General features: G+C 49.7%; 1 protein-coding gene and 1 long non-coding RNA gene across 4 annotated transcripts; both read right to left on the bottom strand.

Annotated features, from left to right (window-relative positions):
* Nucleotides 1–5404: 5404 nt before the first annotated feature.
* LOC128594772 (cocaine esterase-like) lies at nt 5405–25180 on the bottom strand. 3 transcript variants are annotated; one of them, XM_053603650.1, is made up of 12 exons: nt 25025–25178; nt 12209–12413; nt 10946–11087; nt 9902–10035; nt 9563–9821; nt 9084–9182; nt 8662–8802; nt 8452–8532; nt 8059–8203; nt 7517–7654; nt 6809–6881; nt 5405–6394 (listed from the first exon to the last, which is right to left on the bottom strand). In XM_053603650.1, the coding sequence occupies exons 1-12, from the start codon at nt 25104–25106 to the stop codon at nt 6208–6210; spliced, it is 1686 nt and encodes a 561-aa protein (XP_053459625.1). In that variant the 5' UTR covers nt 25107–25178; the 3' UTR covers nt 5405–6207. The 3 variants fall into 3 exon arrangements, with proteins under 3 accessions (XP_053459625.1, XP_053459630.1, XP_053459627.1); XM_053603655.1 differs by lacking the exon at nt 25025–25178 and adding an exon at nt 17758–17912; XM_053603652.1 differs by lacking the exon at nt 7517–7654 and having other exon boundaries at nt 25025–25180.
* Nucleotides 18022–19793, bottom strand: LOC128594848 (uncharacterized). The gene is made up of 3 exons (XR_008382639.1): nt 19658–19793; nt 19208–19368; nt 18022–19126 (listed from the first exon to the last, which is right to left on the bottom strand). It is a non-coding gene; the product is annotated as an uncharacterized LOC128594848 (long non-coding RNA).
* Nucleotides 25181–26964: the final 1784 nt, after the last annotated feature.

Raw genomic sequence — 26964 nt, 5'->3', positions numbered from 1 at the left:
AACAAAAAGCACAGACTGGGAGGCGCCCGTAGCTCAGTAGGTAGGGCGCCGGCCATGTACACCGAGGCTGGCAGGTTCAAACATGGGCCAGCTAAAACAACAATGACAACTGCAACAAAAAAATAGCCAGGCATTATGGCAGGCGCCTGTAGTCCCAGCTACTTGGGAGGCTGAGGCAAGAGGATCGCTTGAGCCTAAGAGTTTGCTGCAAGCTGTGATGCCACGGCACTCTACTCAGGATGATGGCTTGAAACTCTGTCTCCAAGGGTGAAAAAAAAAGCTACAGACCAATATCTTTTTTTGGGGGGGGGGACAGAGTCTCACTTTGTCACTCTCTGTAGAGTCCTATAGCATCATAGCAACCTCAAACTCTTGGGCTTAAGTGATCCTCTTGCCTCCCAAGAAGCTGGGACTTCAGGTACCTGCCACAATGCCCAGGCAGTTTTTTGATTTTTTGTAGAGACAGGGGTCTCACTCTTGTTCAAGCTGGTCTGAAACTCCTGAGCTCAAGTGACCCACATGCCATAGCCTCCCAGAGTGCTAGGATTCCAGGCATGAGCCACCAGGCCCAACGTCAGACCTATATCATTTATAACTATAGGTGCCAAGATCCTTAACAGCTACACTACCAATTCGAACTGCCACCCTTGGTATATGGGGCCGGCACCCTACTCCTTGAGCCATAGGCACCACCCTACCAAATTGAAGCAGCAACATACAAAATGAATTGTGCTATGATTTAGCCCAGGAATGCATCAGCATTCAGTTAATGAAAGGCATCATCCCAATAGAATACATGGCTAGGTGCTGTGGCTCATGGCTGTAGTCTCAGCACTCTGGGTGGAGGCAATAGGTCCCTTGAGCTCAGGAGTTTGACAACAGGACAAGCAAGAGCAAGACCCTGTCTCCACTAAAAATAGAAAAATTACCTGGGTGTGGTGGTGTCAGCCTGAGGTCCCAGCTGCTTGGGAGGCTAAAGCCGAATTGCTTGAACTCAGGAGTTTCAGGTTGCTGGGAGCTAAGCTGACCCTGTGGCACTCTAGCCTGAGTCAACAGAGTAAGACTTTGTCTCAAAAACACCCCCAAAACTAGCACTTTGGGAGGCTGAAGTGGTGGATTGCTTGAGCTCAGAAGTTTGAGACCAGCCTGATCAAGATCGAGATCCTGTCTTCACTAAAAAAATAGAGAAACTAGCCAGGTGTCATGGTGGGCTGTGGGGAATGGGCTGTGAGGTGCCAGAGCCTCTACAGCTTGGGGGACATTCAGGGAATGACCCCCCCACCAGCTGCTTCTCCTCCTTTAACAACATTCTTTTCACCTGCCAGAAGTCACGTAGCCCATGCATACTTTGCTTATTATTGGCAAGTACACAGCTTTTCTCCTTAAAGTTGATCTTTATCCCAGGTGCTAAGATTTACGTTGTTAAAAATACTTTGTAAATAGGGTGGCACCTGTGGCTCAGTGGGTAGGGCTTCGGCCCCATATACCAAGGGTGGCGGGTTCAAACCCAGCCCTGGCCGAACTGCAACAAAAAATAGCCAGGCATTGTGGCCAGTGCCTGTAGTCCCAGCTACTTGGGAGACTGAGGCTAGAGAATCGCCTAAGCCCAGGAGTTGGAGGTTGCTGTGAGCTGTGTGAGGCCACGGCACTCTACCGAGGGCCATAAAGTGAGACTCCATCTCTAAAAAAAAAAAAAAACCTCAAAAAAGATACTTTATAAATAAAGCTGTTTCCACAGTCCAGTGCTGGTTGCAGTCATCAGCTGCACCAGTCCTCCTGATCCCATCTTTTGTCTCTTGTGTCCCTCTTTCTCATTTCCCACCATTTCCGCTCAGGTTATTTCTTCTCTGCACTGTTTTGCAAAAGTGGGTGCCTGTAGTCTCAGCTATCTGCAAAGGGGGAGGGGGCACTGAGGTAAGAGGATCTCTTAAACCCAAGAGTTTGAGGTTGCTGTGAGCTATGACACCATAGCACCCTACCCAGGGCAACAGAATGAGACTCTTCTCAAAACAAACCCCCCCAAAAATAGAATACAAAACAAAAATCACAGGAGAATTTTCATAGATGCAGAAAAAGTTTGACAAAACCCAGCACTCTTCATGAAAAGATACTTAGCAAACTATGAATGGACAGGAACATTTTCAATCTCACAAAGTGCATTTATGAAAAACATTTACCATCCATTCACTTAATGGTGAAAGACTAGATGTTTTCCCACTAAGATTGGAAACAAGACAAGAATGCCCACTCTCGGCACTTCTTTTTTGGCCGGGGCTAGGTTTGAACCCACCACCTCTGGCATATGGGACCGGCGCCCTACTCCTTGAGCCACAGGCACCGCCCTCCCTCTTGGCACTTCTATTCAACATGCTATCATGGTTGTAGCCAAGGAAATTAGGCAAAAAAACCCCAAAATCTAGGTACCTAGATTGGAAGGAAGAAGTAAAATAATTTTTTTTTTTTGAGACAGTCTTGCTCCTCGGGGATTTTGGGAAAGAGGATGCTGTCAACAGTGAAAGAAGTCATAGAAGGGCAGGGTTTTGTGGCTCACACCTAAAATCCTACCACTCGGGGAGACCTCAGTGGGAGGATTGCCTGACTTCAGGAGTTTGAGACCAGCCGAAGAGTGAGACCCTGCTAAAAATAGAAAAACTAGATGAGCATCATGGCAGGTGCCTATAGTCCCAGCTACTCCAGAGGCTGAGGCAAGAGGATTGCCTGAGCCCAGGAGTTTGAGGTTCCTGTGTGCTGATGTTATGGCACTCAGGGCAACAGAGTGCCACTCACCCCCACCTTCCAGTCCTCATCCGCGGCACAGCTGGATGTGAGATCAAAGATCGGGCCCTGAGAATGGTCAGAGACTTGCCACCATCCCTGAGAAGGCATGGGGTGTCTGCCCATGGGGTCCCTGGGGACCTCGTGTGTTCTCCATTACACCATAGTGTCATTATCAGGGGTGAGGTGCTGTGTCCACTTTGCCCTTCTGGGACCAACTGTGTTCCCAAAGCCATAGGTCAGTAAAATTCACAGAGCACCTCAGGGAATGAAGGAGGATTTCGGCGGGGGTGGGGTGGAGGGCTTCCAGCAGGGCCCAGTTTGGCAGGGAAAGGTTGGGATGGAACCAGGGGCAGGGAAAGGGTAGGAAGTGAGGCTTCAGGCCAGTTCACAGGCTGACAAATCCAGGCCAGGGTTAATATTACCTTCAGGACAGAATGGCTGAGCTGTATCCTTCATAGGACATAGGAGCGACAGGGAAGGACCTAGGATCTGTGATCCAGAGAATTTCTTCTGGTCACAGACAAGAGGGAATGTGCCCAGGCTGAGCTTCCTGAGCCATCTTGAATCGGGTGGTTAAGGTGCCCAGCTTGTTCCTCTACCTTGGCTGTGGTCTGGGCCTAGATGGGGACACTGACCCAGCCTCCCACGTCCAGCTCATGCCCCCCTGACCCCCACCCCCAGCACTGCCCCTGCCTGCCACTGTCCTATCTCCTCTGGACTCTGCACTGGCTGTCTCCCAGGCCTCTTAACCTCCAGGATGGCTCCTTGCAACCCACCTTTCCCTCCAAGGAGCTCAGTCTCTTCACTGTCCAGCTTCCTCCTGCCCTAAGGAGAAAGCCTGGAGTCCCAGGGAGACAATTGGAGCTGGACGGGTGGACAAGATCTCTGTGCTGCTATAGGTGCAGTCAGGAGTGAGCGTCCACCTGCTCCCAAGGCCAACTTCCCCACTCCCTGCAGCTAGGTCTTCCTAGCATTGTGCATGCCCCCCCAGCCCCCGTGGCCAGGACCAGGATGAAACAGGCCTGCAGGCACAGCTTCTGCTGAACCCCCCTCCCACGAGATGGAAATAGCTCTCAAAAAAAAAAAAAATCATTCCATAGAAAAGGTATTTAAAATAACTATTAAATGCCTAAAAAATAATCCTGGGAACCCACTTTGAGAAAATGTACTATGTACCTGTAGAAATGAAAAACATACACAAACATGACGTGCATGCAGCAGAGGCCCCAGATTGGCAGGGAAAGGTCAGGATGGAACCAATGCTTTGAGGGTGCAGTGGAAGCATTATGTATCAGTCAGTGGATTCTAAATGGAAGACCTCTTCCCTCTCCTGAATTCCAGGCAGCCCAGGCTTAACGTTATCCTTGGCTGTCTCCTAGTGGCCATATGGGGTAATGCATGACTCTTCATTTTTCACCTCAAACTTCTTGAGGCCCTGTGGTTGGGCTTAAAGACAGTGGATGGAAAGGAGGGCTTCCCCTGGGAAAATCAGTACCAGAGTGGGCAAATAGGAAAAGGGCATGGCATAGGGGCAGTTTCAGGATCTACAGGACAAAAGATGCAGCCACTTACTGCACAAATGCTTTAGGGAACAATGGCAGATTGAACACAAGTTGCCACCTTTACACATGAGATGAGACATAAGAGAGGGTTTTTTTGGCTTGGCGCCTGTAGCACAGTGGTTACAGTGCCAGCCATATACATTGAGGCTGGCAGGTTCGAACCCAGCCCAGGCCAGCTAAACAATCATGACAACTGCAGCAAAAAATAGCCAGGTGTTGGGGCAGGCGCCTGTAGGCTTAAGAGAATCACTTAAGCCCAAGAGTCTGAGGTTGCTGTGAGCTATGACACCATGGCACTCTACCCAGAGTGACAGCTTGAGACTATCTTAAAAAAAAAAAAATGAGAGAGAGAGGACTTTTTCCCCTTAAGGTGAGAAGTGTTTAGGGACAACTCTCTTCTCCAGATATTCCTGGACCTTCTGACCCCTCAATCCCACTTCCAGGACACACCCATGGATAAACATCTTCCAGGGTTTGCTGTCATCATGGAGGTGGAGGCACCATAGTGTCTGCAGAGCCACTGAAAATAAGAGCAAACCCAGTTGGGGAGAGAAGGACCTGCCTGGCTGTCCTGGCCAAAACAGGATAGGCCCAGGTTCCAGGGACCTATTGGGAAGCCTAGTCCTGTTTCTCACAAAAAAGGGTTGGTCACCTCTGTGAGATACAGTGGGTTGTTTTAAATATCAATGATAGATGACATTTAGTCTACGAGGACAATGAGCAATAACAGGAACTTGTACCTTTTCAGTAGTTGGCAACCTCAGTGGCTGAGATCCAGGAGCTCTAGGTGCTGTGGTCTGAATGTTTGTGTCCCCTCAACATTCCCAGGTTGAAACCTAATCCCCAATGGGATGGTTTCAGGGATGGGGTCTTTAGGAGGGGAAAGGGATTCATACTCGTCAGCCCTTCCACCACGGGAAGACAGAGAGAAGGTGCCATCTATGAACCAGAGACTAAGCCCTCTGCTGGCACCTCGGTTCTGGAGTTCCAAGTTTCCAGAACTGTTGAGTGGTAAACTTCTGTCATTTGCAAAACAAACAAACAAACAAACAAAACAAAAAACCCAGATATGGTATTTTTGTTATAGCAGCTTGAATGAACCAAGGCATTAGGGCTTCTGGTGACCGGCTTTTCTATTGGCCACCTACAGACAGGAGAGCACGTGGGGCAGTGGAGAGGGGGACATAGGCTTTTGACACCCTGGTGTGGGCAATATTTCTCAAGCACCTCCCTCAGAGTGGGGCAGGCCTGAGAGCTCAGAGGAGAGGAGCCAGTGGGTGGGGAGAAAGTGGAAGAAAGGAAGGGAGGATGGGCCTAGAGCCCAGTGGAGCATGGGGGAAGGTGGGTTTCCAGGAGGTTTGTCCATCCCCAGCTTCGTGGGAAGATTTATTGAGTAGGTGTACAGAGAGGATGCCTGGGTGGCTTGACAGCTAGATCACACAGCAAGTTCTTTTTTTTTTTTTTTTACTGTAGAAACAGAGTCTCACTTTATTGCCCACGGTAGAGTGCTGTGGCGTCACACTGCTCACAGCAACCTCCAATTCCTGGGCTTAGGCGATTCCCTTGCCTCAGCCTCCCGAGTAGCTGGGACTACAGGCACCCACAACGCCTGTAGGCTATTTTTTTGTTGTAGTTTGGCTGGCATCAGCTTTGAACCTGCCACCCTTGGTGTATGGGGCCGGCGCCTGCCCACTGAGCCACAGGCGCCGCCCACACACAGCAGGTTCTTAATAAATGTTTCCTGAGTGGATGGATGGAAGAATGAATGAATGGCCATGTGAGTGAAGGAATGAAGTGCAGCTCCTTGGAGGCTGTGTGTGGGCACATCAGTCAGACCCCCATGGCACTCGTGCCCTGACACGGGCAGCTACAGCTCTGTGTGCTCCTCCTTAGCCTCCATTAGCTCCTGCATCTTCTGGGGCAGGGTCTTCGTCCAGAACTGCAGCCTGTGGGCCTTCAGGGCCCGGCCCACTGTGGGCTGTATGTCCAGCTGCAGGTATTGCTCCTCCTGGTCGAACACGGGCCAGTGGGGCAGACCATCGCCATTGGGGTTCCTGCAGACATGTGCTCCCACCCGGGAGAAAGCAGGTCACTCCGAGCCCTGTACAGCCCAGACCTGAGCTCCCTGAGTGGGTCAGGCAAGACAGCTGAGCAGGCCAGGTGGGCTTGGAGAATGAGGGGGGAGGTTTCTAGATACAGGAAGGAAACCACCCCCGCTAGTGTCAGCTCCATGTGGGGGCTGGGCACCCTGTCTGGTTTGCCCCTGCCTCTCAGAGGGGTACCCCAGCACTGGTGTGTACCCTCCAGGCAGCATGAGGGGCTGGAGGGAGTGGGTTTGAATGGCTTCTGGAGCTGGGGAAGGGGCTATTAGGTAAGAAAAGAGATGTGTTTGCTACTGAGCTTGCCATAGACAAGGGGAGCCCTGGCTGGATATTAGCCCGGGGAGTGGAGGTGGGGCTCCATCTCACCCATTTCGAGCAAAGTTGGCCCAGTACTTCATCATCTTCCTGCTGAGCAGCTCTTCCTCCTCAGTGATTTCAACTGCAGAGAGGAAGAGGACACATGTCCAGCTGCCAGTTCATGCACCACACTCACCCTCCCAGGGGCAGCTCTTCCTGCCTCCTCATCCCCCACGGGCCTGCTTCTCTGCCCCCTGTCCCTCCACCCTGGGATGCCAGGACCTGGCCTTTTCCAAACACTTTTCCCTCAGTCCAGCCTTTAGCTGACTGGACACTGTGCTCATTGCAGGTCTAGAAGTCAGGTTCTTTCTTCTGACACTAGAAGTCTTTAAGTAACAAATATGCCTTTTATTATTATTTTTTTTTTTGCAGTTTTTGGCTGGGGCTGGGTTTGAACCCGCCACCTCTGGCATATGGCGCCGGTGCCCTACTCCTTTGAGCCACAGGCATTGCCCCCACAAATATGCCTTTTAAACATGCCCTCCTGGACCCGTGGCAGACACCCATGCTTGGGTGGAGAGAGGTGAATGGAGCACAGGCCACAGTCTAAAAACTCTTGGGTTCTAATACTGGCTCAGCGTTTTGAGCTTTAATATCTTGGACCCTGATCCCATCTTCTCTCTGAGCCTCAGTTTCCTCATCTGTACAGTGGGAACAAACTCTGCTCAGGGACCCAGCCCAAGTCCTAATCCACTCCCTAGGGAAGGAAAGACTCACTGTAGTTGCCCCCCATAATGGGTCTGAAAATATAGAAAATCTCATCCCCATGGTCTGCCTTCACATGAGGTGGCTTGATGTCCTTGAAGAAGCTGGACTCATGCTGGAACTCATAGAAGTAGACAGGGGCGTGGGAACCTGTGGGGTGACATGGTAGCCCCTCACTTGAGGCTTGTCTATATCACTCACGGTGACAAGATACCCAGGTCCAAATCTGTCTAGAATCTGGACAACATGGTGGAGAGCCACAGGCTGGACCGGGGCAGAGGGAAGGGCCTGGTTAAATCATGGCCATGGATTTCCTAGCTGTATGTTTTTTGGGCAACTCATTGAATGAAGGTCACTAACTTTAGTTTTCTCACCAGTACTGTGGGGAGAATGTCTGTCTATTAGACTAGCCATGAGGATTTATATCAAAATACCAACTCCCAGGTCTCCAATAAATATTTGGGTGGGGATGTGGACACTGACAGACCTCACCTGGGACTCCCAGCTCTGAGATGCTGCCTTGCCAGTCGGGGGTCAGGTAGAAATATACTCACGCTGAGAATATGCTACTCGGAGTGCAGGGATCACGAACATGGAGTCTGCCATCATCTCCTGGTACTGGGCTTGGAGGGTCTGGGCATCCCCACTGTCTCCCATGTACTCCTCCAACAACAGGTCACCAATCTCAGGAGGCAACATCTACCCAAAGTGGATCAGGAAGAGGCAGGTCAGGCCACTGTCAGGGGCAGGGAGGCAGCAGCCTCAGGGTTTGGGAGATGGGCTGTGGGATGGGACAGGGAATGGGAGCAAAGGGCCAAGCTCTGAGGTGATCCCCCAAACACACACATACCCTGGCTTTCCCTTATGGCAGGACATCTTGGTTTCCCCACCTCAGGGAGGAGAGAAGCCTCTCCCTCTCCATCAGGGCAGGACCTAAGGAGCCTCACCAACACTTGGGATGTTTTCTGCAGAGTTTCTTGCCAGGCCTCTCTGTTTGTTTCCTTCCAGGGCTGATAGGTGCCGAAGGCCTGGGTGGTGGGGAGAGAACCACAAGTTGGGAATGGGATTGGTCTGGAGCTATTCAGCCCTGAGGCCTCCCCTCACTTGTGACCGGATGGACTCCTCTGGGCACATGAGGGCTGAGGGCTGGGCCTCACCTTGGGGATGAGCCAGCCATATTCATCATTGTTGACCCCGATGATGCTGGGGACAGGCTGGAAGTCAGCTGAGGCCAGCAGCTCCTCAGGATGCTTGGGCAAGAAGGACCCATCTACCACGCCAGGGATGAACTTGAAGGCCTGAGGGGACATGCAAGGTCAGGGAGTAAGGTCGGCTCGCAGACATTTGCTGATGCCCTCTGAGTGCCTCCACCCCTTCCTGGCTCATCCCAGGATGTTCCCGTCCACCATGGGAGACTGCACCAGGCTTAGCACACGCTGGCCTCCGCTTCATCCAGGGCCATGAGGACACCAAGGCATTCAGATGGGGAAACTTGCTCAGGACATACAAAGGGCATCTAGCCTGCCTGCCTCATACCCTACCTGCCCTCTCATCCATGCCCGCATCCCTTTAGCCACACCTTGCTAATAGCCAGAATCTCCTCTTCACTCTTGCCCCGCAGGCAGCCCACCAGGGCCTCTGAATCAACCTGGTCACAGGCAGACAGGTTGGCCACCATCTGTAAAGGGACCAGGGAGTGGCTGGCTCATCCTCCAGGTAGGCAAGAGGCCCAAGGCCCTGGCTGGGGGCAAGGACACCCCAAATGCAGGGCATTGTGTATGGTTTCCTGCAGTTTGGAGACTGTTTCAACCTCCCCCATGATTCTGCCCAGGATGGGGACCAGCAGGGTGGTAGCTCTGTAGGCTACAGAATATACCCAGCCTCTGCAATGGCAGAGGTTTGTGTGGGTTCTGACCATCGAGCATCTCAGCAATCAAGGGTAGGCAGCACTTCCCAGGGCACCCCGATGGTCTTTGCTGTCCCCATTTAACAGACAGAGGCTCTGAGAGGGAGGTGACAAGGCAGCACATCTGAGCTCCCGTGGCTGAGGACACTCACCATGGAGACTTTATCAGACGAGCTAGCCATGAGACCAGGCATCAGGGCCACACCACTCTCCATGATGGCACTATGGAAGAGTCCTTGGGACATGGGGGACATAACATGCAAGGACACACTTATGCCACCTGCAGACTCGCCAAAAATGGTGACATGGTCTGGGTTGCCTCCAAAGTGGACGATATTTTGCTTGACCCAGTGTAGAGCAGCTACCTGATCCAGGAAGCCCCAGTTGCCAGTTGCGTGCTTGTCTCCAGTGCTGAGAAGTGTCAGAGACAGGGATTACAGGCTGTCCTTTGTCCATTCAGTCCGTGTTGCCTAGTTCAATCCCAGTCTCACCTGAAGAAGCCCAGGACACCCAGGCGGTACTGGATAGTGACCACCACCACGTCCTCCAAGGCTGCCAGCATGGAACCATCATACATGGAAGCCATGCCCATGACAAACGCACCACCATGGATCCATACCATCACCTGGGGAAATCAAGGCAGATACTGTGTGGCTCCTTCCCAGCCCAAACCTCACCAGGGCTGCTACCTAGACCCACCACTGCTTTGTCCACCTGTCCACACAGAAAGCGCTCCAGCAAAACTCCTGACCTGGAGTTTTTTTTTTTTGGGGAGGCCAAAACTGGGCCTCTCAAACTTATGTATCAAAGCATGGCTCTGGGCGGCGCCTGTGGCTCAGTGAATAGGGCGCCAACCCCATATACCGAGGGTGGCGAGTTCAAACCCGGCCCCAGTCAAACTGCAACAAAAAAATAGCTGGGCATTGTGGCGGTGCCTGTACTCCCTGCTACTCGGGAGGCTGAGGCAAGAGAATCGCCTAAGCCCAACAGCTGGAGGTTGCTGTGAGCTGTGATGCCATGGCACTCTACCAAGGGCAACAAAGTAAGACTCTGTCTCCAAAAAAAAAAAAAAGAAAGAAAGAAAGAAAGAAAAAAAGCATGGCTTCATTGCTCACAGTATCCTGAGGAGGAAACAAAAGAAGTGTCTTTCAGATCATCCCATATGAATATTAACCAAAACGTCCTCCATTCTCATAGGCCCAAGAGATAATCCATGGCTGGGTCTTTTGTAGCCTCAAAGGGCAGTCCTGAGGCACCTAAGTGGGTCTCTGGGATATGGGTTCATTGAATGAGTCCTGGGTCCATTGCAGGGACAGAACCTTTGATCTCTGGTAGCAGCCAGAGCTTCATGTCCCCATGCCCAGGTGTCAGCTGCCCACTCTGGGTAAAAAGCACTTCTTGAATCTGTTAGTGAGAGAGGCTTCTCAGCAGGGCTCACACTGCAGTGGGTCCTAAGCTAATACTGCCTTTTCTAGTCTTCCTAGACTAGAAGAAATATCCTCCCATCCCCTAGCTAACTGTGATCTGACACTCACAGGCAGGTTAGAGCCCTCATGGCTATGGGCAGGTGTGTAGATGCTGAGGTACAGACAGTCCTCGGACATGGGGATGGAAGGCATGGTCACGTTGAACATGGTCAGAACCTCTTCATTCATTGCAGTGAGATCCTGAGGACACCTGGCGGCCGTGGCAGAAAGTCAGTTCAGGGGCTGTGGTCTGGTTAAAACCAGACTGTAGGGCCAGATTTGCTCCCGGTTACCATTAACCCCCTTCTCCCAATACCCTGTTCACACATGATCCTACTCTAAAGTCCCTTCCCACCAAGTTTCAGGACTAAAGCTTGGGGAAGCTGGGATGGAACTTAGACTTAGCTGGGAGTCCTCAAGTTTGTTTCTAAACTTTTATTTTTGTTTTGTAGAGATGGGGGCTGGGGTCTTTGCTATGTTGCCCAGACTAGTCTTAAAATGCTGGGCTCAAGGAATCCTCAGCCCCTAAAGTAGCTGGGACTATAGGCATAGGCCACCGTGACCAGCTCTCAGGGTGTTGAGGGCCCTGTCTATCACTCCTGCTGAGGCTAGGAACTTGACCCTTAGGGGTCTCTATGAGAATGCTGGCTGTATGCCTCTATGTATTGACATTCACCACTGAATCCCTGTACCCACTCAGGCCTGGAACAGGGGAGTAGCCCATATACATGTGCCTCATGAATGAATGAATGTTAATTTCTCATGAGAAGGGCAGTGGGACGTCCTGCACTCCGAGTCCAGACTCTCAGGGAACCTCATCATTCCCACAGTATTCAGTTGTGAGAGCACACCTATGTCCCATGGCTAATGGCACCTGGCCCTATCAGTTGACACAGGGACTGTGGAGAGTCGGGGTCCCCAGGGAGCCACCATTGCTGCTCTCCTCAGGGGTCTACAGTATCTGCTTGCTAGAGGCAGGGGCTCCTACAAGGGTCATAGAACCCACCTGAACCTCTCCCAGAGACACCGCCCCCTGGTGGCAGAGAACAGTTGGCATCACTAGAGTCTGCGGAGATGTGTGTCTGTTCCTCCCTTCCGCACCTGGAGCTAATGCCCCCTGAGTGCCAAGCCCTGAGCCAGGAGGCTGGGAAAGTTGCCCTTCCCTTCTGAGCCTCAGGTGCTCATTGAAGGAATGCACGTGGGAATCCACTAAACTCACAGGGAAACTGGCTGTAGAGTTTTGGTGAAACTACAACTGCAGCCTGGCTGAGCTCAGAGTACCCCAACTCCCACCCCAGGGCCTGGACCTCCCTGGACCCTGGAAGGGCTTACATGGCCGGGTGGGAGGTCCCATCTCTCACGCCACTCCAAGACTCAGGGGGTTCAGGAGGTGCAAACCGCAGCGGCCCTACAGGTGGCTTGGCAAAGGGAATTCCCAGGAAAGTGTGGACCTCCACGTCAGTGCCCTTCACGTGGGTGAGGCTCCCCTGCACCTGCCCCGTGTGCGTGGTTCGGATCGGGCTGGCAGCGTCCTGACCTGTGGGCAGAGACAGACACAATGATTAGGTGTGCCTCATCAGCAGCCCTCCCAGAACACTGGTATTGCCACCTCCTTGGTATACTCTGCAGCTCAAGGGACCCTGATCCACAACCTGTTAACACTGTGCCCTGACCCCCGCCTTCCTAGCACATCCCCAGCCTATCTCACCAGGCTCACAGAGGTTCTTTGGGGCTGGCCACCATCATTCAGCCCTCGGCGCTTCAAACAATGGTCACATGCACTTCGTAGGGTGAGAGTGTCCTTTCAACTAACCATGTGGGAGGTCATGTGAGGCAGTGAGCCTATTGTGGGAATCTGACAGGCAGGTTTCATGTCCTCAGGGACCTCATGCTCCGGGTGGCAAGAAATGACATAAAGAAAGCAACCTCCAAACCAGAGATGATCTTGGTGAAAAGAGCTATGAATGAGGAGCAGCGGTGACTAGGACCCACAAAGCCCAGCCTGCCTGCTATGAAGATCAGGGAGGGAGGGATTGAAAGTTACCTACTGGAGAAAGGTGGCATTTTTTTGGAGTGTAGTGGCTCAATCATATCTCACTAAAGCCTTGAACTCCCAGATTCAAGTCATCTTCCTGTCTTACCCTCCTGAGGAGCTAGGACCACAGGCAACACTACCACGCCTTATTAATTTTTAATTTTTTGAGGTGGGGCTCGGTGCCTGTGGCTCCAGCGGCTAAGGCGCCAGCCGCATACACCTGAGCTGGCAGGTTCGAATCCAGCCTGGGCCCACCAAACAACAATGACAGCTGCAACCAAAAAAATAGCCAGGCATGTGGCGGGCACCTGTAATACCAGCTACTTGGGAGGCAGAGGCAGGAGAATTGTTTGAGCCCAGGAGTTGGAGGTTGCTGTGAGCTGTGATGCCATGGCACTCTACCCAGGGCGACAGCTTGAGGCTTTGTCCCCCCCCCAAATAAAAGACATATGCCAGCTGCACAGTCTGAAAAAGAAGCAGTGCAGGAAGACATTCATAATAAGCAATGCAAAGTCATCTTCCTGTCTTACCCTCCTGAGGAGCTGCGACCACAGGCCACACTACCACGCTTCATTAATTTTTAATTTTTTTTTGAGGTGGGATCTTGCCATATTGTCCAGGCTGGTCTTGAACTGTTGGACAAATGGAGTGATGTTCATCTCACTCGAGGTAAGAGAAATGCACATTGAAATCTGATTATGATGTCAACCACTTATTTTGTCAAATGAAAAAGCAAGACAATCAGATATCACACATTTTCTATCGGAAGTACACAGCACCACATATCAAATAGTCTTGCCAAAAAAACAAAATGCAAAACCTAAAACCCGAATCTGATTAAGCCTGTAGAATATAAGTACAAGCTTACAGGGTATTCAGGGCTAGAGGAAGAGTTACAAGACACCACTGCTCTCTTTGAGGATACCTGGTGGGTAAAAAAGAAAGACATCACTGGGATGCACTCAGCAAAACTCAAAATGGTAGGTTCACCTCCAGAACAAATAAATTCATTTCTTTAAGACAACAACAAAATGAGAAAGAAAATCAAAGACAGACAGAGGGAAAAATATAAAGATTCTCAAGAAACACATGAAAATGAGATAATAAGAAGTGTTGGAAAGAATGTGGAAAAGTTGGCACCTCATACATTGCCAGTTGGAAGGTAAAATGATATAGTTTCTTTGGAAAACATTCTGGCAGTTCTTTAGGTGATTATTATTATTTTATTTATCTATTTTTTAGAGACAGAGTCTCACTTTGTCGCCCTCGATAGGGCGAAAGATCACAGCGACCTCCAGCTCTTGAGCTAGGGCGATTTTCTTGCCTCAGCCTCCCGAGTTGCTGGGACTACAGGTGCCCACCACAACGCCCGGCTATTTTTGTTGCAGTAGCCACCTGGCCAGGGCCAGGTTCACAGCCGCCACCCTATCCACTGAGCCACAAGCACCGCCCTCTTTAGGTGATTAAACATAGAGTTACCCTATGACTCAGCAATTCTACTCCTATACATAAATCCTAAGATAATGGAAAACAGGTCCATACAAAAACTTGTACACCAATGTTCTTAGTAGGATTCTTTACATAATAATGGCCAAAAAGTGGTTATCTGAGTGCCCATGAACTCATGAATGGATCAATCAATTTTGGTATGTCTACATGCTAGAATATTATTCAGTAATAAAAAGAAATAAAATTATATTATTTATTAATTTATTTATTTTTTTGTAGAGACAGAGTCTCACTTTATGGCCCTCGGTAGAGTGCCGTGGCGTCACATGGCTCACAGCAACCTCCAACTCCTGGGCTTAAGCGATTCTCTTGCCTCAGCCTCCCGAGTAGCTGGGACTACAGGCGCCCGCCACAATGCCCAGCTATTTTTTGGTTGCAGTTCAGCCAGGGCCGGGTTTGAACCTGCCACCCTCGGTATATGGGGCTGGCGCCTTACCAACTGAGCCACAGGCACCGCCCAGAAATAAAATTCTAATACTTGCTATACCATGGATGAACCTTGAAAACATTAAGCTTAATGACAGAAACCAGCCACAAAGGTCCACGAGTTATATGATTCCAGAATTAGCATATCATAGAGGTAGGGCTGAGGTTGGGATTTGAGGATGGGGGAACAAAGGAATTGATGTGGTGAACTCTGTACATGTACTAAAACCTGCTGAAGTGTACACTTCCGATGGGTGAATTGGTATGTGAATTATATTTCAAAGCTGTTATTACAAAAAAATAAGCATCTATTAATTTGCAAAGTATGAACTTTATCGGACTCTCGATTTAAAAAAATCCTATGTAGCTGGGCGTGGTGGCACATGCCTGTAATTCCATATACCTGGGAGGCTGAGGCAGGAGTATTGCTTTAATCCAGGAGTTTGAGATCAGCCTGGATGACATAGGGAGACCCTTGCCCTAAAAACCAAACCAAAATAAATAATATAATAAAAGCCTGGATAAATATAATTTATGAAATGACATTTGACTAGATAGTTGATCACACAAACTTATGGTATTGTGGAAATACAGAAATACACACACACTCTTCTTTTTTGCAGTATTTAGCCGGGGCTGGGTTTGAAGCCACCACCTCCGGCATCTGGGGCCAGCGCCCTATCCCTTTGAGTCACAGGCACCACCCAACATACACTCTTCTTTTAGTGGGACATGGTGAAAAATTTACAGATAATATAATGTCTGGAATTTGCTTCAGATAATGGTACAAGGGAGAGGTAGCAGTTCAAATAAAACTTAGTTGTCCATGGGCAGCACCCATGGCACAACCCAGGCGTTGTGGCGGGCACCTGTGGTCCCAGCTACTTGGGAGGCTGAGGCAAGAGCATCACTTGAGCCCGAGTTTGAGGTTGTGGTGAGCTGTGACACCACAGCACTCTATCTAGGGTGACATAGTGAGACCCTGTCTCAAAAAAAAAAAAAAAAAACTTAGTTGTCCAAGTCTTTATCAATGTTGAAGGTGGATGATGGGCATGTTGGATTTCTTATACGATTCTCTCTACCTTAGACTGGGCTCACCCCTCAGGGCTGTGCAGCTCTCAAGCAGCCCCAACCCTCTCTGTGCTTCAGGGCACAGGGAGATTCTCTGCGTGTTGTTGTCATCTCCACCAACTCTCACCTCCCTGGCACCTTCCCCCTTTCCATTGTCTCAAGTCTTTCTCTGCAGAATTTGGGGAAATTCCATAAGAAAAAGCAAAAATCAAAGAGCCCAAAGAAGCTAATGCTACCCTACACCTATCAGAGATCAACAGTTTGATGCAACCAGGTGTGGGTGAGACCAGAGCCAGCAGCCACTCGCAAACAACAGAGAGGGCAACTTAGCAATGTCTCTCCAAGTCAAAAGGCCCACCCCCGCCCCCTGTAACATGCTGCCTACACACAATTCCTTGCTCTATGATGGGATGTCTGTCCAGGTAACTCAGTGTGGCCACTGGCCAGTGATGCCTGATGTAGAACAAGTTACATCAAGGGGGCGGCGCCTGTGGCTCAGTGGGTAGGGCGCTGGCCCCATATACAAAGGGTGACAGGTTCAAACCTGGTCCCAGCCAAACTGCAACAAATAAAAAAAAAATAGCTGGGCATTGTAGTGGGCGCCTGTGGTCCCAGCTACTCAGGAGGCTAAGGCAAGAGAATTGCTTAAGACCAGGGGTTGGAGATTGCTGTGAGCTGTGTGACGCCACGGCACTCTACCGAGGGTAATAAAGCGAGACTCTACCAAAAAAAAAAAAAAAAAAGAAAAGTTACATCAAGGATGCTTTCCCATGATTGCATTAATGTACACAACTATGATTTAATAATAATAAAAAAAGGATGCTTTGTCCTTGAAGTTAAGCTCTTCCATTAAATGGTATAAGGAAGCTCTACCATGTAGGGGTGTGAAGAGACCCATGTCAGGAAGTGGAAAAGCCTGACACCAGTAGTGGGTGTGTCTGTGACCACTGAGGTGAAAAGCAAGGGCAAGTGCACACATCCCTCCTGTGTGTAAGGACCTGTGGACCTCGGGCCCCTGTAGAAGAGCCAGGACTGTGTGAAACAGAGGAGGGTGGGACCCACCTCCTGCACCCTCTTAAGGCTTGTCATTCTTCTTTCTGGATATGTGTCTAATCCAAAATGACATTTTAAAAGGGAGCCATCTGTGAGGCCAGGCACATCTGCCTGGAAGGTTCTGGTGACTTCCAGATCACATCGGGAAAGGGGAGGGATCAGCTCCCACACTTAGAAGACATTTTAATGAAAGAATCAAGGGCCATAGACTCGCCCTAAGCTTCTGATAAGGGCCTGGGAAAGCCTGGCAGGTAGAAAGTGCTGTCACCTTCGCCCTGGAGCCTTGGAATCCAAGCCATGGCCTCACCCAGGCAGGTATCTGTAGTGGAGATTGGCTTTAAGATGTGAAGCCCTGAAGCTCACATACTCCCCCAGGCGAGTAAGCTTGCCTGGGGGGCCCTTGCTACCGAGAAGAGGCATTCATGGCCAGCGGTGGCAGGAAGGTGTGATTGTTGGTGTTACTACGCCAGGACAGCACCAGCTCCAGCCACAAACACACAGGGAAAGGCACTAAATTCCCCCCTCCAGACTGCTGATCCAGCGGGCATGTCCGGGCTCCTCAGAGCCCCTCCTCCTGGGTTCCCTTCTGGCAGTCCCGACCCTGTCTGGTGCCCAAGGCGCCCACGCTGCGATCTGGGGAGGTGTCAGGTGGGGGCACGTTCCTGCGCTCTCCTCTCCACCAGCTCCTACCACCCAGACGCCTTCCTTTCCGCTGTCTCAGGTTCTGCCTCTGCAGAATTGGGCAGATCCGATCCCTTTTTCCTCTCGCCCCTCGTGGGAGCCTCACCCTGAACACCAAAGAGAAGCAGGAGCCCACAGGCCACCGCGCTCAGCTGTGCCCGAATTTGGTCCGGCCGCATGGTCAGCTCGCAGGTCTTTTTGCGCTGCCCGAGGTCGCGATGCTCTCCACCCAGAGGCGGATTAGAAGTGCCTCGCCCAGGCCCGGAGTTTGGACTGGGGAGGGAGTAGGCGGGACGTCCTGGCTTGGCCAGGGAAAGATGGGCCTGGCAGGAGGATGAGAGGGAGCCGCCTGGGTCACACGGAGAGCCAGTGGCAAGCAGGCCCAGGCATGGCCACTTCCCCTGTGCCTGAACTCCTGGGGCACCAGGAATCCTCTTCAGTTTCTCAAATGATCAAACATAGAGTTACCATATAATCCAGCAATTCCACTGTAGTATACAGTTCACCCTTGAACAACATGAGCGTGGGGGCCGCTGCCCTCCACCCAGTAGAAAATTGCAAGTGACTTCTGACTCCTGAAAAACTTAACTACTAATAAACTGCTGTTGACTGGAAGCCCTACCAATAACATAAACAGATGATTAGCACATACTTGTGTGTTATAGATGTATTATATACTTTATTCTTCCAATGAAGTAAGCTTGAGAAAAAGAAAATGTTATGGCTTGGCACCTGTACCTCAAGTGGCTAGAACACTAGCCATATACACTGGAGGTTCGAATCCAGCCCTGGCCACCAAATAACAATGACAAATACAACCAAAAAAATGGCTGGGCGTTGTGGTGGGCTCCTTGAGATTCTGTCTCAAAAAAAAAAAAAGAGAGAGAAATAAAGAAAAGAAAAAAGAAAAGGAAAGAAAAAGAATATATTATTAAAAAAATCATGGCTCGGCACCCGTAGTTCACAGGTTAGGGCACCGGCCATGTACACCCAGGCTGGCAGGTTGGAACCTGCGAGGGCTGCTAAACAATGACAACTACAACAAAAAAATAGCTGGGCGTAGTGGTGGGCGCCTGTAATCCCAGCCAATTGGGAGGCTGAGGCAAGACAATTGCCCAAGAGTTAGAGGTTACTGTGAGCTGTGATGCCATGGCACTCTACCAAGGGCGACATAGTGGGACTCTGTTTCAAAAAAAAAAAAAAAGAAGAAAAGAAAATCATAAGAGGCCAGGCACAGTGGCTCATGTCTGTGACTCCCAACAGTTTGGGAGACTGAGGCAGGAAGATTGCTTGGGGCCAGGAGTTTGAGATTAGCATAGGCTACATAAGTGAGGCCCCATCTCTACAAAAAATAAAAACAATTACCTCTGTGGTCCGGGCCTGTAGATCCAGCTACCCAAGGAGGCTGAGATGGGAGGATCACTTCAGTCTAGGAGTTAGGAGCTGCAGTGAGGATCACACCACTGCACTCTGGGCTGGGTGACAGAGAGAACTTATCTCTAATATAATCATATTGATAATCAAAGAAAATGATCAGAAAGAGAAAATATATTTACTTTTAATTAAGTGGAAGTAGGTCATCATAAAGGTTATCAGTCTCATCATCTTCATAAGAAGCAAGCTGAGGAGGAGGAGGAAGAGGACGAGTTGGTCTTGCTGCCTCAAGGATGGTGGTTCATCTGCTAAGTTTTCACATTGTCGCTAATCTCCTCAGAACCTTCAAATTTTTTTTTTTTTTTTTTTTTTTAGAGACAGAGTCTCACTGTACCGCCCTTGGTAGAGTGCCGTGGCGTCACACGGCTCACAGCAACCTCTAACTCTTGGGCTTACGTGATTCTCTTGCCTCAGCCTCCCGAGTAGCTGGGACTACAGGTGCCCGCCACAACGCCTGGCTATTTTTTTTTTGTTGTTGTTGTTGCAGTTTGGCCGGGGCCAGGTTTGAACCCGCCACCCTCGGCATATGGGGCCGGCGCCCTACTCACTGAGCCACAGGCGCCGCCCAGAACCTTCAAATATTTTTATTGAAAAGAATCCACGCATAAGTGGACCCACATAATTCAAACTTGTGTTCTGGAAGGACCAACCGTATATTCATGAAAAAAACATATATCCACACCAAAACTTGTGCACAAATGTTTATAGCTGCATTATTCAAAATAACCACAAGGTGGGAACAACCCAATGTCCACCAACTGATGAACGGGTCAACAAAATGTGGTATAAAAATGTAGTAGAAGATTATTTGGCCAAAGGAATGAAGTACCGATGTGTGCCACAGCAGGGACAAAACTTAAAAATATTGTACTAAGTGAAAGAATCCAGTCATGGGGCTATATATGTTTCCGTTCATATGAAATGTATGTAATAGGGAAATCTGTAGAGACAAAAAGTAAATTAGTGGTTTCTTAGAGCTTGGAGGTAGAATAGGGTTGAGAGGTGTAGCTAAAGTATATGATATTTTTATTTTTTACTTAAAACATTTTATTGAAAAATTTTGTACTTTTTTTTTTGAGACAGAGTCTCACTCTGTTGCCAGGCTAAAGTGCTCTGTTGTCAGCCTAGCTCACAGCAACCTCAAATCCTGGGTTCAAGCGATCCTCCTGCCTCAGCCCCCCATGTAGCTGGGACTACAGGTGCCTGCCACAAGGCCCAGCTTTTTTTTTTTTTTTTAGTATAGATGGGTTTCATACTTGCTCAGGCTGGGTCTTGAGCTCAAGCTCAGGCTGGTCCTAAGCTCAAGCAATCCACCCATTCTGGCCTCCCAGAGTCTTAGGATTACTGATGTGAGCCACCACACCCAGTCAAATTTTGTATGTTTTTTTAAAGAGACAGGTTCTCATCGTGTGGTCCAGGCTGGATTGCAGTGGTTATGCACAGGTGTGATTATGGTGTACCACAGCCTTGAACTCCTGACCTCAATCTATCCTCCTACCTCAGCCTCCCAAGTAGCTCGGACCTGGCACTCCCAGGCATGTGCCATTGTGCCCAGCTTATATGAAGTTTCTTTTTGAGGTGAAAAGAATTCTAAAATCGACCGTGGTGATGGTACACATATCTGTGAATAAACTAAAAATCATTCTATTGTACACTTTAGGTGAATCGTATGGTATATGACTTATATCTCAATAAAGCTGTTAAAGGAAAGAGGAAAGTTGATATGAAAAAGGCTGACAATATTTTGGCATGAATTTAGATCAGCCAAGACTCACAGGCATTGCTAGAGGGAGTGTAAATTGGTACAACCACTCGGGAGAACTGCTTGGCAGTAACTACTCAGGTTGCAAAAATATCCTATGACCCAGAAATTCCATTTCTGTTAGTTATATATTGAGCGCAATGTGTCCATATGCCCCCTAGAAGACGTGTTCCAGAACGTTCCTATTAACACTATTCATAATAGCTCCAAACTGTAAACCACCTAAGTGACTGCTGGGGAATGGAGAAACCTGTTTTGATACATTCCCAAATGGAATTCTCTGCCATGGCGAGATTGAACGATCTACAACCACACACAACACCTGGGATGAATCTCACAGAATGTTGAGTGGAAGTGGCCTGATACATAAAGACTGCATACTACACGATTCCATTTATCTTCATTTATGTTGAATCACATGCTGTGTGATTTTGTTTGGCAGGAGAAGCTAACCCATGCCACTGGGAGGTGGGATAGGGTTTTTGTGGGTGTTGTTTTTTGAGGTAGAGTCTTACTCAATTGCCCTGGGTGGAGTGCTGTGGTGTCATTGCTCACAGCAACCTCAAACTCTTGGGTTCAAGCAATCCTCTTGCCTCAGCCTCCCAGGTAGCTAGGACGACGGGTGTCCTCCACAACGCTTGGCTAGTTTTTCTATTTTTTAGTAGAGATGGGATTTTGCTCTTGCTCTTGGATACACCCCCTCCAACCCGGAAAGTGGCCTCTAGACTTCCTCAGTACTGGCCATCTATTAATTTCTGTTGTCGTGAAGACCCAGAAGTTTCATTGATGCTGCCATGTTGACAGATCCACTCCCTGGGTCTGTAGCTACTTTCTTTGATATCTTTGGATTGGAGAAAGGTAATCTCCCTATTTTGATATTACTGTGCTAAGGTAAGGGTCCCTCACACTGGAGTTGCTTGTCCTAGGGTCTCAGCTCAGTGAGAGGATTCTTCTACCTGATCAGTGTCCTTTTGTGTGGGCTGGGAGGTCAGGGCAGATCTGGCTGTTCCCAAAACGACTATCTTTGCTTTCTGGCCTGGACCCAACTCTGGACCAGCTCTGGACATCAGGCCCCTCCTCTCTCCAGAACCTGGACCTTGCCCTCATGTGGGTGTCACTTGTCAAACATGTTTCCATATGTCTAAAGCCCAGTAGTGGACCACATGAGGTCCTGGTCACTCCCCCAAACAGTAGATGCCAGGATGACCCAAGGTAGATGCCAGAATCTCAAATCTGGCTCAGCTAAGACACTTTCCAGAACTCTTTACTGTCATTAGCAGCAGCAGTATCATCACTATCGTCATTCTTTTTTTCTTTTTTGAGACAGTCTCAAGCTGTTGCTCTGGGTAGAATGCTGTGGCATCACAGCTCATAGCAACCTCCAACTCTTGGGCTTAAGCGATTCTCTTGCCTCAACCTCCGAAGTAGCTGGGTCTACAGGCGCCCGCCACAATGCCCGGCTATTGTTTGGTTGCAGTTGTCATTGTTGCTTAGCAGGCCTGGGCTGGGTTTGAACCCACCACCCTAGGTGTATGTGGCCGGCGCCCTGCCAACTGAACTACGGGCACCACCCCACTATCATCATTCTTATCGTACAGATAAGGAAACTGAGACCCAGAATGGAGAAATGACTTGGCCAAGGCAATGCAAAGTGCATTGCCACAGATGGAAGGAGGTAAGAAAAGAAGAAGAAAGGATAGGGCCTACTACAGATGCCCACCACAACGCCTAGTTATTTTTTTGTTTCAGTTGTCATGGTTTTTTCGCTGGCCCTGGCTGGGCTCAAACCTGCCTGCTTCAGGCTATGTGACCGGCGCCGTTACCACTGAGCTACGGGCGCCAGGCCACAAATCTTTATTTTCTGTATTCTGAGGCTTTGACACCTGGGCCCTTGCTGAGCTTGGGGTGGGGAGGCAGATGTGTGCTGTGGTTCAAGTGTGGTTTGTTTGTCTCCTTCCAAGTCTCCTGTTGGAATCTGATCCCCAGTGTTGGAGGTGGGGCCTCGTGGAAGGCTTATGGGTCATGGGGCAGGTCCCTCATGATGGCTTGCTGCCTTTCTCCTGGGAGTGCTTTCTCACCCTCAGTTCCCTGGAGAACTTCTTGGTTGGAAAATCCTGGCACCTCCTCCTCCCTGCACATGGCAGCTCCCCTGCCCCTTCCACCGAGAGTGGAAGCAGCATGGAGGCCCTCACCAGACGGAGATGCTGATGCAGTCCTTCTAGTACAGCCTGCAGAGCCCTAAGGCAAGGAAACCAGCCTCGAGAACACTGATTTTCTTTTCGTTATTGTTTATTTATTTATTTATTTTATTTGAAATTAATATGAGGGCATGAATTTTTAGGTTATATTGTTCTCATTTACAAGGTAAAGTTCAAGTTATAACTCTCTCACATTGTGCATATTAGGTGAGATCTTAGCCCTTGCCTTCCCTCCTCCTGCCTAGGCAGTGATTTTCAGCCGTTTGCCACAGCACCCTGGTATGCCGTGAAAATGTTTAAAGATCATTAATTAAATTGTTTTCTAAAGAAGTTCAGGGAAGAGAGGAGAGAGGGGAGGGGAAGGGGAATATGGGAGGCTGGAGGGTATTTGGGGGGACCTCACCTAATGTACACGATGCAATGGTACATTTCAAAACTATTAAGAAATGAGTATAATTGTGAAGAATGTGTTACTTAGTTCGATGTAAACATTTCATATTGTATATCGAAGCAGTACCCTGAACCCCATAAATGCATCAATGTACAAAGTTATTTAATAAAAATAATTTTTAAAAATAAGAATAAAGAAGTTCGGGGAACAGTAATTATATTCTCTTTTTTTACTTTTTCTTTGATCAGCATAATTTAAGTGTGCCATGGAAGTTTAACTACAGGTTCAAGTGTGCAGTGAGAGGCTCAGCGCCCGCAGCATACTGCTTACAGTGTCTGCCCTGTGCACTGAGACTGGCAGATTCAAACCCAGCCCAGGCCAGCTAAATAATGACAACTGCAACAAAAAAATAACTGAGCAGCAACTTGGGAGGCTGAGGCAGGAGAATCGCTTAAGCCCAAGAGTTTGAGGTTGTTGTGAGCTGTCATGCCAATGTACTCTACGGAGGGCAACATAGTGAGACTCTGTCTCAAAAAAAAAAAAAAAAGTGCAGTGAGATAAAAGAGGTCGAAAACCAATGCTCTATAGCAGGGGTCCTCAAACTGCGGCCCACGGGCCACATGAGACACTGTGATTGTATTTGTTCTCATTTTGCTTTTTACTTCAAAATAAGATATGTACAGTGTGCATAGGAATTTGTTCATAGATTTTTTTTTTTTTTAAGCTATAGTCTGGCCCTCCAATGGTCTGAGGGATCGTGAATTGGCCCCCTGTTTAAAAAGTTTGAGGACGCCTGCTAGGAACCCATAGACTTAGATGGGCACTGCTCCTGCCAGGGCTGCCCCCTCTCTAGGGGTAGCACACAACTCTGTGGGAAGCAAGTCTTTCAAATGCAAACCACCCCAGAGCCATACCCCCAACCTCTTCCTCTATGGCAGTGCTTCTCAACCTTCCTAATGCCTACAGTTATGCCTAATGTTACAAAGGGTCACGACCCACAGGTTCAGAACTGCTGCTCTGTGGGGCTCTCAAACTTCCGGCCACCGTCACCCAGGGACAGGCACTAGGTGACTAGGAGCAGCCCTGTACTCCAGCGCCCACGGCCAATTCGAAGCCTGCTTAGCCGACTTTGTTCTTTCCCGTGGAAACATCAGTAAAGGCTCCTGCCCACGTTTTCCTCTAACTCCCTCTTCCTCCTGACAGACCAGGTGCTTCCCTGGGTGGCCCTGCGGGACCTGGCGCCTCTTGTTCCTAGAGAACTGTGAGGAAACTTCCTCCTTCATCACAGTCATTCTTAGCAAACTGCTCGTCTCACCACACCTGCTTAAAACAATTCTCCAGTCACTTAAAACACATGGACAGTCATATCCCCTGGCAGGGCTGTCCTGGGGATCTCACAAGATAGCAGGGACAGGACCCTGCCCAGAGATGATGCACAACCCCTGGATTGCTCCACACTGGGCTCTTTTCCCGAGCAGGCTGCCCACTCCTCCCTGTCCCTATGTCACTCTTGCCCCCCCACACCACACTGAGGCACCCCATAGACCCAAGAGCTCCCAGCCCTGCAGGCCCAGCAGTTGTGCATTACCAGTGGCTGTGGCAGGGGATGCCAGGAGCAGACAGGTCACCCAGACCAGGACCCTGGGCTCCACTCTCACTGCTGTCCCCATGCTCCTTACAAGTTACTCGGCAGAAGCTGCAGAATCCTGGAATGAGTTCCTTGCCCTTTGGCACTACTGGTCTCTCAAGGCTGTGTTATGAAAGTCTCTGTGGACCGCCCCATCTGGCTGGTGACCAGCCCCAGAACCCAGTGTCTCACGCTCAGGGGCATGGCTGGGTGACAGCCTTGCAGAGCGAGGGATGATATGACAGTGACTTTCTCATAGAGGCCTACTCTGTTGAAGGACCCTCAAGTGACAGGGCAGAAGAAGGACACGGATTCCAAATAGTAGGCGAGGGAAATTGAGGTCTAGGAGTGAGGATGGTGGGGGCCTGGGGCAGCAGAAAGACCTTGTGTGTGACCTTGTACAAGTTGCTTCATAGCTCTGGGTCTAGATTTGTCATCTACAAAACAGTGATGATAACAGGACCCACCTCACAGGGTGGAAGTGAGGGTGTGTGTGTGTGTGTGTGTGTATGAGAGAGAGAGAGAGAGAGAGAGAAAGAGAGAGAGAGAGAGAGAGAGATAACACAATGCTTGGAACCAGAGCCAGTGGAAGCCTGTTCTTGCCTCTGGGCAGGGTTCCATCAAAGTGTCTGTGTCCCTCCCTGCTGGTTGCAAGACTCCACCCCAAGAGAGACAGGACTCAACCACGGGGACACAGTGTCAGGAACATGGATGAACAGGAGTAGGGGGTGGAAGGCTGGTGGATATTTAGTTGCTCAATAAGGGACAGGGTGTGGGTCATGCCTACACCAGATGCCAGATCCTCTTCTGGGATTCCAGCTGGCACCCAAGCTTGAGAGCACTGTCTTAGGATGGAACTTATCTTCTGCCAAAATACTATCCCCAGCCTGGCACAGCTGGGTCTGTATCCCAGCTACTTGGGAGGCTGAAGCAAAGGATCACTTGAGCCCAAGAGCTTGAGGCTACAGCAAGCTATGATCAGGCCACTGCACTCCAGCCTAGGCAGAGTGAGATCTTATCTTTATAAAAAACAAAAACATAACCAGGGCAGCTTCCTGAATCTATGGCAGCCCTCTGGGGCTAGGAGTCTCTGCTCTTCAGAGCTGCCTTCAGACCTTTGTCCTGCTGTACTGCAACCTGTCTTCCTTGCTCCTATCACAGCCCACCCCACATACCATTTTCTGAACATTTTGAAAGCTAGCTCTGGTATACTTTCCACCAAGACTTCCTCTGCAGCCTTCAATACTCACATAAGTGCACGTGGCTCTCATCCCACAATTTCGTCCTCCAATCCCTTAGCTATAGGTGCTGTCAGGAGTGAGCATCCATTTCCTCCCAAGGCCAAATGTCCCTACTCCTTGAAGCTAAGTCTGCCCTCCTGCCTAGCATTGTAGATGGGGCCCAGCAGGACCAGGGTGAAACAGGCCAGCAAGGTGCCTAGAATGTAAGAGTTAAAGGGTCATTCATCCCCAGAGTCAGATGAGAGGAGGGGTGGTACCTGAGAATGATGCCCTCCTAAATGTGTACCTTATGCTTTCACCTGCCTCACTCAAGTCCCAGCTTGGGACCCACCCCTGGGTACTAGGACCTGGGTCCCCTCTCAGGGCTGTCTCTTATGTGCCATCAGCTTCTGCTGAATCCCCCTCCCACCAGATGGAAACACAGCTCCCAAGTAGAACCAACACCATACAAAACCTCCTATGACCACTCTGACCTCCACTCTTTTCTGTTCTTGTTTCTAGCAAAGCTAAGGTCATACAAATTCACTCTCTCCACTTCTCCTTCCAGTCTCTCCCACAAGTTGTTCTTGACCTCCACCTAATCAGCAGCAAGTCCTGCTGTTGATTTGGTGTCTCTCGTCCAACTCACTCTGGCCTAAGCTACTTGCCCAGCCCCCTGCC

The sequence above is a fragment of the Nycticebus coucang genome, chromosome 2, assembly GCF_027406575.1.
Source record: "Nycticebus coucang isolate mNycCou1 chromosome 2, mNycCou1.pri, whole genome shotgun sequence".
NCBI classification, from domain to species: domain Eukaryota; kingdom Metazoa; phylum Chordata; class Mammalia; order Primates; family Lorisidae; genus Nycticebus; species Nycticebus coucang.
Note: the sequence above shows the minus strand (reverse complement) of the source record. Positions and strands in the feature narration are given on the sequence as shown.

Bases quoted from the DNA above. Each gene is read 5' to 3' on its own strand.
- LOC128594772 (XM_053603650.1), bottom strand. From the start codon at position 25,106: ATGGGGACAGCAGTGAGAGTGGAGCCCAGGGTCCTGGTCTGGGTGACC. The intron at 12,414-25,024 runs GTAATGCACAAC...CTCTGCCCACAG, and splicing joins ATCCCCTGCCACAGCCACTG to GTCAGGACGCTGCCAGCCCG. The intron at 6,395-6,808 runs GTGAGATGGAGC...ACATGTCTGCAG, and splicing joins GCCAACTTTGCTCGAAATGG to GAACCCCAATGGCGATGGTC.